The sequence below is a fragment of the Mandrillus leucophaeus genome, unplaced genomic scaffold, assembly GCF_000951045.1.
Source record: "Mandrillus leucophaeus isolate KB7577 unplaced genomic scaffold, Mleu.le_1.0 Scaffold889, whole genome shotgun sequence".
Classification (NCBI taxonomy): Eukaryota; Metazoa; Chordata; class Mammalia; order Primates; family Cercopithecidae; genus Mandrillus; species Mandrillus leucophaeus.
In genome coordinates, this window is record NW_012109685.1 from 1142117 (window position 1) to 1153696 (window position 11580).

General features: G+C 36.4%; 1 protein-coding gene across 1 annotated transcript in view; it reads right to left on the minus strand.

Moving 5' to 3' along the window:
* COL19A1 (collagen, type XIX, alpha 1) overlaps positions 1-11580 on the minus strand; it is a 350354-nt gene that overhangs the window by 326376 nt on the left and 12398 nt on the right. Inside the window, exon 2 of the mRNA XM_011969393.1 lies at positions 10139-10265. Within this exon, the coding sequence (XP_011824783.1) occupies positions 10139-10229 (91 nt within the window). The 5' untranslated portion in view covers positions 10230-10265. The remainder of the gene's footprint in view (positions 1-10138; positions 10266-11580) is intronic.

The following is an 11580-nucleotide window of genomic DNA, read 5'->3' on the forward strand; positions in this document are numbered from 1 at the left end:
CAGAGAGCTGATTGGTGCACTTACAGTCCTTTAGCTAGACACAGAACACTGATTGGTGCATTTTTACAGAGTGCTGATTGGTGCATTTACAATCCTTTAGCTAGACACAGAGTGCTGATTGGTGCAATTTTACAGAGTCCGCATTGGTGCATTTACAATCCTTTAGCTAGACACAGAGTGCTGATTGGTGCATTTTTACAGAGTGCTGATTGGTGTGTTTACAATCCTTTAGCTAGACAGAAAAGTTCTCCAAGTCCCCACTCGACCCAGGAAGTCCAGCTGGCTTCGCCTCTCAAAACTATGGGAAGGATGAGATCACACAGTGAGTGAGATAAAAAAAGAACAGGGGCAAGGAGTGTCTCCTGAGAAATTGTAACATATCACTTGTCCATCTTTCCTGCTTTGGTTTTTCTATTTCTTCATAGCTCCAGAATTATCATACAGGAAATTATTATTAGTATTACATGTAAAGTCACAATTAAAATCTGCCTAGTCTGATAGAAGTTCTATTTAGCAGTCTTCTCCAACATGCATTAAGAAAAATAATTTTCTTCACAAACAGTAAAGCTCACGGCAGCTCTTTCCTCAAGGTTAGAGTTGGGGAACATAAAGAGCAACAATATACCATAGATACAGAACTGGCTTGTTTTCCTTTCATAAACGAATCAAAACAAGAGGCTTTAGGCATTTTGCATTTAAAAAAAAAAAGGCTTCTTAAAAAAAGAAGGTCTCTTTGTTTCCTTGTTACTAGTTGCCCTCAACCCCCCTGTACACATCATACTTTGCCAATACATCTTATAAAAGAATATCGAGCATATCAGGTTGGGAAAAAAACACTAGTTAGCAAAAAATAGGTAAAGTAACACTGGACAATGATAAAACTAATATGGAAGTGTGAACAAACAAGGAAAAATGGGAACACAGCTTTGGTTTTTGTTTTTTGGGGTTTTTTTTTTTTGAGATGGAGTCTCACTCTGTCGCCCAGGATGGAGTACAGTGGTGCAATCTCAGCTCACTGCAACCTCCACCTCCCTGGTTCAAGAAATTCCCCTGCCTCAGTCTCCTGAGTAGCTGGGATTACAGGTGCCCGTCACCATGCCTGGCTAATTTTTTTGTATTTTTAGTAGAGAGGGGTTTCACTATGTTGGCCAGATTGGTCTCCAACTCCTGACCCTCAGGCAATACGCCCACCTTGGCCTCCCAAAGTGATGGGATTATAGATGTCCTCTTTTTTTCCCTTTCTTCTCCTCTGTCCTCTCTTCACTGATAGGTAATTGTGTCTCTGTACTAGGGGACAGTCCCCTCAGATGCATCCTTCAAACTAGAAAGAGTTAATTTCCCAAACCTTAAACTAGTTGGCTTAGGATTGGGCTCAGGGGAAGGGAACACAGAAGTCCAACATGCCAGCAAAAGGGTCAAGTTTTTTTTGCTAGTTGGGTGTTTGGCCTCCCTCTCCCTGTGCAAATTGGTAAAAGACCTTAGAATTTTTGAGCTGTCCTTATCCCTCCTCTTGTTTCATTTTGATACATGTTTTCTGATAACTGAGTTTGTCTGTTCTTGCCTTCAGGCCATCAAACTTCAAACGGTCATGCAACTGGAGACTCTGACAATGGCCCCTTCTGCTGGGAACCCTTACATTGGCCTCTGAGGGAACTCTGACTTCCGTTTCCCCAAAACAGCACCTACTGTCAGCAGGAAGCAGTTAAGATCAGTCTTCATCCTTATCCTTAATCTAAGAGCAATTAGATGTACTTCTTTAGAGAGGGGAATGAGACAGCCAGGTGGGAGGGGATCCTTGGAGCAACTCCAACCAGCCTGCCCACTGAGGTGGAGCCTCGGGAACTTCACGCCCTTTGCAGCGGGAGGAGCCTGGCCCCTCTTCTTCCTGTGTGGAAACTGGGATTCAGTCGGCCTGGTGGGAAGTGCTCTAGCAGGGACTCTGGCCTAGCGAGAGTTCCTGTTTCCCCGTTTCCTTCCTTTTCACCCAATAAAACCCTGTCTTACTCACTATTCAAATTGTCTGTGAGCCTGAATTTTCATGGCCATGGGACAAAGAACTCCATCTTTAGCTGAACTAAGGAAAAGTCCTGCAACATTAATACATACTGTATAATTCCATTTATACAAAATTCCAGAGATTATACAACGAATCTATGTCAGTGTAGTGGCTACTGTGGTGAAATGTTAGCTAGGAGCAGGTACACAGAAGGCTTCTGGGGTTTTGAGAATGTATATTTAGGTCTGAGTAGTAGTTACAATGGTATAAATCTATCTGTAGAAATTCACTGCACTGTGCACTAAGATTTGTCAACTTTAGTGTGTGTAATATCTCAACAAAAGGAAGAAAATAGCATCTCTGTGAGAAAATACTTTAAGCTAAAAATGACTTGAAAAACTCAAAAAAATTCCATTCTTACCATATTTTTATAATGACTATGAGTGACTATGTAACCATAATAAATAAGATTAAATTACCCACAATGTTCGTAGGGAAGCCCCAGTAGGTGATTAGCAAAACAAATCTCAAGATAGTAATGAGAAGAATACTGGCAATACTGGCCTATTGCCAAGTTAGAAACAGCATATATCTTATTTAAATTTTTCTGAGGCCTTAGCGAATATGTGATGATTTCCAAGTAATAAACCATGACTTGAAATGAATGGAATTCAACATTTCTAACAACATTTATGAAAGCCTACACTAAAAGTCTTTATGAAAATCAAATGCCATTTCATATCTTTAGCATATGTGCTTTGTGGTGAAAAACTGAAAAAGTTAAAACTAAATGTTAATTATTTACATGTAAGATTTAAGGCACAATAATCTGAATACATGAATATTATGGATTCATTGCACGAAAATGGCAAGGCAGTGGAAATAGCTATCACAAGGTGGGTATGTTCATTTCTTTAAGTATTAAAATACATATTTTAGTATAAAGTAAAGCACACTTTTAAGTAAGTGTGCATGTACCTTGAAGGACTACAGAAAATACTCAAATATCCAAATATCATGTCAAGTAGACAAAGGCAAAGCACCGTGTCATTTCAAAGGCTCTCTGGACGATTGCAAAAGTAATGATTAAAATTTCACCACAAAAAAAAATTGCACTGCTTTTTCCATTCATCCATCCATGAACACTTAGGTTGTTTCTATGTCTTAGCTTTTGTGAATAATGCTGCAATGAATATGGGGGTGCAGATATATCTTCACAAGGTGGGGATTTCATCTCTTTGGATGTAGACCCAAAAGAGGGGTTGCTGGATCATATGATAGTTCTATTTTTATTTCTTCAGAACCTCCATACTGTTTTCCATAATGGCTATAACCAATCCACATTCCCACCAACAGTGTGCTAGAGTCCTCTTTTCTGCATATCCTTGCCACATTTGTGTTATCTCTTGTCTTTTTGATAATAGCTATCCTTATAGGTATGAGGTAATGTCTCATCGTGGCTTAATTTGCATTTCCTTTATGATTAGTAATGTTGAGCACTTTTTCATATACCTGTTGGACATTTTTATCTCTTTTTTGTAGAAATATGTATTTCAATCCTTTGCTCATTTTTAAATCAGATTATTTGTTTTACTGATATTGAGTTTTAAAAATGCTTTATACATTTTGGATATTAACTATCAGATAAGTAGTTTGCAATTATTTTTTCCCAGCCCATAGGTTGTCTTTTCATTTTGTTGATTGTTTCCTTCACTGTGTATAAGTGTTTTAGTTTGATTTAGTCCCATTTATTTACTTCCACTTTTGTAGCCTGAGATTTTCATGTGATATCCAAAAATGATTGCCAAGGTCAATGTTGGGGAACTATTCCCTCATTATCATTTCTGGGAGTTTTATGGTTTTTGTTATTACATTTAGACATTTTATCCAATGGAATATAATTCAGCCTTTAAAAAAAGAAAATCCTTCCATTTGCCACAGCATAGATAGACCTTAAGGATAGTATGCTAAGTGAAATAAGCCAGACACAGGAGAAAAAATATTGTGTGATCCCACATGTGGAATATTTTTAAAAAGAGCTTAAATACACAGAGACAGAGAATAAAACAGCATTTATCACTGGTGTGAGGAGGGTAGGAAATGGAGAAATACACTTAAAGGATACAAAATAGCAGATATGTAGGATAAATGTATCTAGAGATGGAATGTGCAACATAAGGACTAAGAAAATACAATCAAATTGTATTGCCTTTGAGATTTTCATTTAATAAGATTTAGCCACTCGTTACAAAAATAAGTAACTATGTGAGATGATAGGTATGTTATTCTGTTCACTATAATAGTCATTTAATTATATCCATCCCATAATATGCTATAGACCTCAAATATACACAATAAAATTTATTTTTAAAATGTCTATACTTTTTTAAAAAGATGCACTGCTTAGAGAACCTTAATCAACAGATCTTTTTCAAAAGCAAATGCAAATGTTTTTAACAAATTCATACCAAGATGTTAATAACTATCAGCTCCACTTTCCTCCTGATTTAGCTTGAAGGACCTGGGCAAATTACAGAGTTGGTGGAGGGTATTGAAAAGAGCCAAAGATGCCCAGCGTGGTGGCTCATGCCTATAATCCCAGCACTTTGGGAGGCCAAGGTAGGCGGATCATTTGAGGTCAGGAGTTCAAGACCAGCCTGACCAACATGATGAAACCCCATCTCTACTGAAAATACAAAAAATTAGCCAGGTGTGGTAGCACATTCCTGTAGTCCCATCTACTTGGGAGGCTAAAACAGGAGAATCGCTTGCACCTGGGAGGCAGAGACGGAGGTTATAGTGAGCCGAGACTGCACCACTGCACTCCAGCTTGGGTGACAGAGCAAGACTCAGTCTCAAAAAAAAGAAAGAAAGAAAGAAAGAAAAGAGCCAAAGGAAGGCAGCTAGATCATATTTGGGTATATCATTATTTTATCTAGATTACCTACAAAGAAAATACATACTTTAAAAAAGATGTTTACCCATTCTCGTTCCAAAAATTAGAATCCTGAGCACCTAAGAACAAGTCATCCAAGAGGAGTTAAGATCACAAAGCCAGCCACTCAATGGTGGAGTAGAAACAAAACACAAGTTTCCTGTAACCAACTTCTCCCCCTCTGTATTGAACATTGCTTCTTAAATACATATTTTAAACAAAACAATAGCATACCTAAGAAATTATCTTCATTCTTTAGTAGAAGTGGATTATGCTCCCACCCTCAGTTTTAAACGTGTGCTTAAACACACACACACACACACACACACACACACACACAGAGAAAATCACTTTTCCCCTTAATCTCTCTGTTTTATCCTACTGGTTTGACCTCCTATTGTACTGCTAGGCATTCTAATCTTAAGATCACATCACATCTTTTGTTAAACATTTTTCCTCTCATTGGTGTGATACTTCTTTTTTTTTTTTTTTTTTTTTTCCCCCCCGAGATGAAGTCTTGCTCTGTCACCCAGGCTGGAGTGCAGTGGTGTGATCTCGGCTCACTGCAATCTCCGCCTCCTGGGTTCAAGCGATTCTCCTGTCTCAGCCTCCCAAGTAGCTGGGATTACAGGCACCCGCCATCATGCGTGGCTAATTTTTATATTTTTAGTAGAGACAGGGTTTCACCATGTTGGCCAGGCTGGTCTTGAACTCCTGACCTCAGGCAATCTGCCTGCCTCGGCCTCCCAAAGTGCTGGGATTACATGCGTGAGCCACTGAGCCTGGCCCGGTCTGATACTTTCTATACCCATTCATATAAATCTTCAGTTTACTACAGTGTTCACCAAAGGTATGTTGAAATCCCTCTTTTCCACTTTTTTTTATTATTCCCTGAAAGTATGTTGAATTCCTTTTTTCTCCTCTCAAATGGCTGAGGAGCTCAGACCAGCTAAAATCCAATCTTTGTTTTTCAAATGATTTAATACCTAAAAGATCTGTGTATATTGCTGATACTCAGACTGAAAATGGACTAGTTGCTCTCTGGACACAGAGGCTTCTGGCCTTAGGAAAAGCCAGGGGATGAGGTAATTCCTTGGGTACTACAAAAACAAAAGGGAAAATCAAAGTTATAGTCATCATACAAAATAAACATAAACATGTTCTGTTATACTCTTTGCAGTTTAGTGAGGGTTCTTGTATTACTTACACTATTAATATACCAGTTTACTGACTGCAGGGAAAGAAAACATAATTTGTCTGGTCAAGATATAATTTGTATTTTAACTTTGCTAAAATGCACATATCTCCACACATCTGTACTTTAATAACAATGCATTATGAATAATACAATATGACAATATTCAATTAACTGTGAAATAAGGCTTCCAAGAGGTAATGAGGGGCATACATTCAGAAGCCTGCCTGTCCACCTGATATCCGGGAAGGGTCTACAGGGCAAAGGTTGAACATCTTCCAAGAGGTTTCACAGGACAGGATTTATTGCTTTGGCGAATTTACCAGAGTCCAAGGTCTAGCCTTTGACCATGCAGGCTTAGAAATCAGATTTTGACAACACAGAAAGTACAGATGCATTTCTCAGGAGCCATGTACCCTTACACCTCCTCCCCCTCATTCACTTGACTCCAGTCTCCCGGTTTTTCTTGCTGTTTCTCCCACATGCCAAGCATGCCCCTGCCTCAGAGCCTGAGGACCAAGTGACTGCTTCCCAGGTGTTCACGTGCCTTGCCCTCACACTGCCTTCATGCCTCTGCTTAAATGCCCAATTCTTCCAAAGGAAAATACCTAGTTAGAAGCTATATTATTAATTTAATCATTGTGAAGCTTTCCTCCACTTTCAGAATTTAGGAGTTACAAAGTACATTTGTCAATGAAGGATTTTTACATGGTACCAATGTTGAACACAAGAATTTCTTAAAAACACAAAATACAATTCTCTATATAACAGCATACATTTTACTCTGAGTTTAAGCGTGAAGTGTTTGCCAACTAGTAAAAGCCACATTTTGGAATAATAGGTTTTTTTCCTTGTAATTCTTTGTAATTAATAGAAAACTACCTTTAAATGGTTTATGTGAATAGTTACAGGCCTAAATTTAAATTTATAATCAAGTCAATCAGGACACTTAAACTGAAGATTTATCATAATGAAAAGAAAATGTGTTACTTAAAACGCATTCTGTCATTTTCATTTATTTAGCCTGTTTTTTTTTTTAACTCTGGTTTTCTGTTTCTTATTGCTTTTTATGATGATATAGTACTTTTGCCTTAGAACAGATTAAAGAAAATAGATGAAACTTTAATTATTTGATACATAGTCTTCTATATTAGAGGAAAGAGTTTTACGCAACTAATTAAAATAAGTTTTGAGATTTTCTAGCATTGTATATATTTTAACACAATTCTCTTCCCCACCTTCTTTTGACAAGTAACTGAGTTGAAACTGTCACATTCAAATGGAAGTTCATTTGCAGTAGGAAAATAAACAAATATACCTTATCCCGTGATCTCAATATAATAGGAAAATTGATGAAAGAATATGAAATGACTGAATTCCTAATACCTTCAAAATTTTAAAATTCAAGTTATTATTGAATCTCTCCATATTACTCTTAAATTCTGTCTCAACTGGGACAATTCCAGGTAATTATTAAACATACCGAAGTGTTAAGGTAAAGCAATTAAAAGGCCCAATCTATCTGTCATATATTTAGGTTTAATAGTAAACTGTTGACAACTTCACAGACTCCAACACTGAAACCCTAGCCTCTCACTCAGATTTGTTATATTTTATTTTTAGATGTAATCACTTCCCTCCGGTAAATGGTTAGTGACCACACGCGCAGGTCTGCACATGAGGAAACTAAAAAGGGAACCTTGCACTGTGAATCAGATACACAAGACACAAGAAGGGTCTCCTTCCAGGCCATGCCCAGTGTGTCATATTCTTCAATAATCCCTTTGACAGTGCTGTGCTGACATTTTCAATTAATGCAAACGATACTTGAAGTTAAGCAATTTCCATCACACGTTCAGTATGTGTTGCTTTACAAACACCCTCTATCAAATGGCATGATAAAAATAACATAATCTTTTTCTTTTATTAATTTCCCTTAATGCTTCATGTTAAGTGAATCTTGTTAGAGTTCAGATTAATTTTGAATTCGTACTGTTGGGAAAATCATTCAGAAAGATTAATTCGGCAAAGTAAATTGGATAAGAATATATGCATTTTGGTAGTCCTATACATCATGTAACCTGATTAAAGAGTTGAGATACTAGAGCTACAAAAGCAAACATTCAGGGGAATCCCAAGATGGGGAACTGTTAGTTATGCAAGATGATTACGTTCTAGACATCTGCTGTATAATACCGTGTTTATTATTAACAGTACTGTGTTATACACTTAAACATTTGTTAAGAGGGCAGACCTCATGTTAAGTGTTCTTATCACAATTTTTAAAAGTTACTAAAGGTAAACAATAAAATAAAATAACAACAAAAAAAGGAACCTTGGCATAAAATGGTGCATAAAATGCAAGGTAACCAAATCAGGTGAAAGGAAAAAAAGAAAACCAAAATGTCTGTTAATTATCTCAAAGGTAAGTGTTTCTCTAAGAGTTTTCCTCAGATAATCCTGCATTATATTCATCTGTGGAACTTGTTAAAGATGTAAATTACTGAATCCCACCCCAGTATGACCTGCAAAATGGGGATATGTGAGAGGAGGACTCAGGAATCAAATACGTAAGGTGATTCTTTTTCACACTAAAATTGGAGAACCGTTTATTTAGGTCCTTCAAATCCTTGCTATCATCAAGAACATTTACTACCCACTAGCATGTGCCTAAAAACTGTCCCTATTTAACCAAAGATTAATTCTTCCTTCTAACTAAAAAAGTCCTGTCATCTCAGATTAAATTGTGAAGTACATTACCTGCTATATTTCTTTACAAAAAGAGACTCAGAAATTCCGAAGAGTAGAAATAGTATCAGAATAAACTCCGCTGCCCTATGCATCTCTTTTCCTTTTTTACATATTGTAGTTGCCATGAGTCACAGCTGATTAATTTCTCACTGAAGAAAGAAAGTGTTTCCCCCCACAAATTGTATGACAGCCACAGGATGTCTTTTGTACAATAACAGAATATTTAAACTTTCATGTGGATTATTTTAGGAAATGCACCTTCTGCCAAATAATAAAAAATCATAATGACTTACATAACACTGTGAAAGATTATGATGTGTTAGATCTTTATGAGTAATTGTATTTTATGTGTGTCTCAAACTCAAAAGTCTCTACTAGAGTGGGTTTATACTTGTTTAGCAAAAATTATTGAAAAAATATTCAAAAGAATAGGCACAATAATACAGTTTCAGAATACATAATCATATGTGATTATCATCAGAATACATTATATGTGATTTTTTGGCATAGGAAAGATGAAGTTTCTCTTTCCCTAGCAAATGCCTTCTCCAATATGTCTAATTCAACCTTGTAATATGAATTACATTTAGCTAAGTAACTTATACACACTCAATGTTCAAGAAAGGTCTTCCAAATTAACCACATAATCAATTTCAAAAAGCAGAGGTGAAGGTAAATATTTCAAATTTCCCTTAAGCCTTTTGGAAATATTTATGAAAAGACTGATAAATTTAATTGCAAATACTGTCTATTTAGTTAAAAAGTGCTCTAAAGATCTGTCAACCTTTTGTTTGCCTCATCTAAGATACTACAAAATGAACATATAATTAAACTACATTTCCTTTTATACCTCCTATCCAATTTTTCACTTTTACCTAATTAAGATTAGATATGTCCTTGTTAATCCTAATTAGTAATGAGTTTCCATACTTATAACTTGCATAATTATTGAAAAAGAAAGGGAAAGATATATAATGTCATATATACACACAGAGGCACACATGCATGTATGTATACTTGTAAATAATGAAGACGAAAGGAAGACATAGACTAATATACTATGCATATGAAAAAAAATGAGGTAATTTTAAGAATTCCTAATGTACATCATGGGAAGATCAATGGAAGAAAGCAATGAATGGTAATTCATTCTGTTATAGTAGATTCATCTATGGCCTTTTCAATCTTAACAAGATTTGTTTTAATGATTTAAAGGCTATAAATAACATTTGGTGATTAGGCAAAGAGTTGGCCTGGATACCTGTCTTGTCCCTAATGGTCACGGAAGTGGCAGCAGGAAGCAGGAACACTGACATCCAAAGCCAAAGTTTCCAAGAGCCAGTGAGTCTCATTGTGCCTTGAAACCATGTGAACAAGTGGCCACAGATCTGCAACAACAACAACAACAAAAATTTGAATCAAGTTTATTGTATGCAGCTCCTTTCAACATCTCCAGAAAATCTTACCAAAGCAAAAACAATCAATTTTACATCACATATCATCATATAACAGGATATATGATTATATATGCAACTGTGTATCTCAATATCTTAATCCGTATAACAGCTCTGAAAAGATGTTCAGATTAGTTTCTAGTTAGTTATTGATGTCGATACAGCTTCTTATCAGCTAAATTTTCTCTGCTTTTAAATTTTTTTAAGCAACTACACTTACAGTGACACTTTTTTATTTTTAAAAATTGTGGTCAAATACACACAATATAAAATTTACATTCATAACCATTTTTAAATACACAGTTCAGTGGAATTAAATAAATTCATACTGCTGTGCAACCATCCCCACCATCTGCAGAACATTTTTCATTTTGCAAAACTGAAACTCTGTGCTCATTAAAAAAAAATTTCCCATTTTCCTCTCCCCTAACTCCCAGCAGCCTTCATTCTACTTTCTTTCTCTATGAATTTGAGTAATCTAGGTACTTCATATAAGTGGAATCATTCAGTATTTGTATCTGTGTGACTTTATTTCACTTAACATATGTACTAAAGGTTCATTATGTTGTACATTGTGTCAGAACTTCCTCCTCTTTTAAAGCTGAATAATATTTCATTGTATGTATATACCACATTTGTTCATCTATTCATCCATCAATGGACATTTGGGTTGCTCCCATCTTTTGGCTATTGTGAATAATACTGCTATGAACACAGATATACAAATACCTGTTTGAGTCCCTGTTTTCAATTCTTTTGGGTATACACCCAGAATCAGAAGTAGAATTGCTAACAATACAATAATTCTATTTTTAATTTTCTGAGAAACCAGACTACTGTTTTCTATAACAGCTGCACCATTTTCATTCTCACTAACAATGCACAAGGGCTCCAATTTCTCCATATCCTAGATAACGCTTGCTATTTTCTCTCTCTCTCTCTCTCTCTCTATATATATATATATATAGGCTGGGCGTGGTGGTTCACGCCTGTAATCCCAGCACTTTGGGAGGCAAAGGCGGGCAGATCATGAGGTCAAGAGATTGAGAACATCCTGGCCAACATAGTGAAACCCCTTCTCTACTAAACATATAAAAAATTAGTCAGATATGGTGACAGGCGCCTGTAGTCCCAGCTACTTGGGAGGCTAAGGCAGGAGAATCGCTTGAACCCAGGAGGCGGAGGTTGCAGTGAGCTGAGATCACACCACTGCACTCCAGCCTCAGCGACAGAGCGAGACTCCATCTCA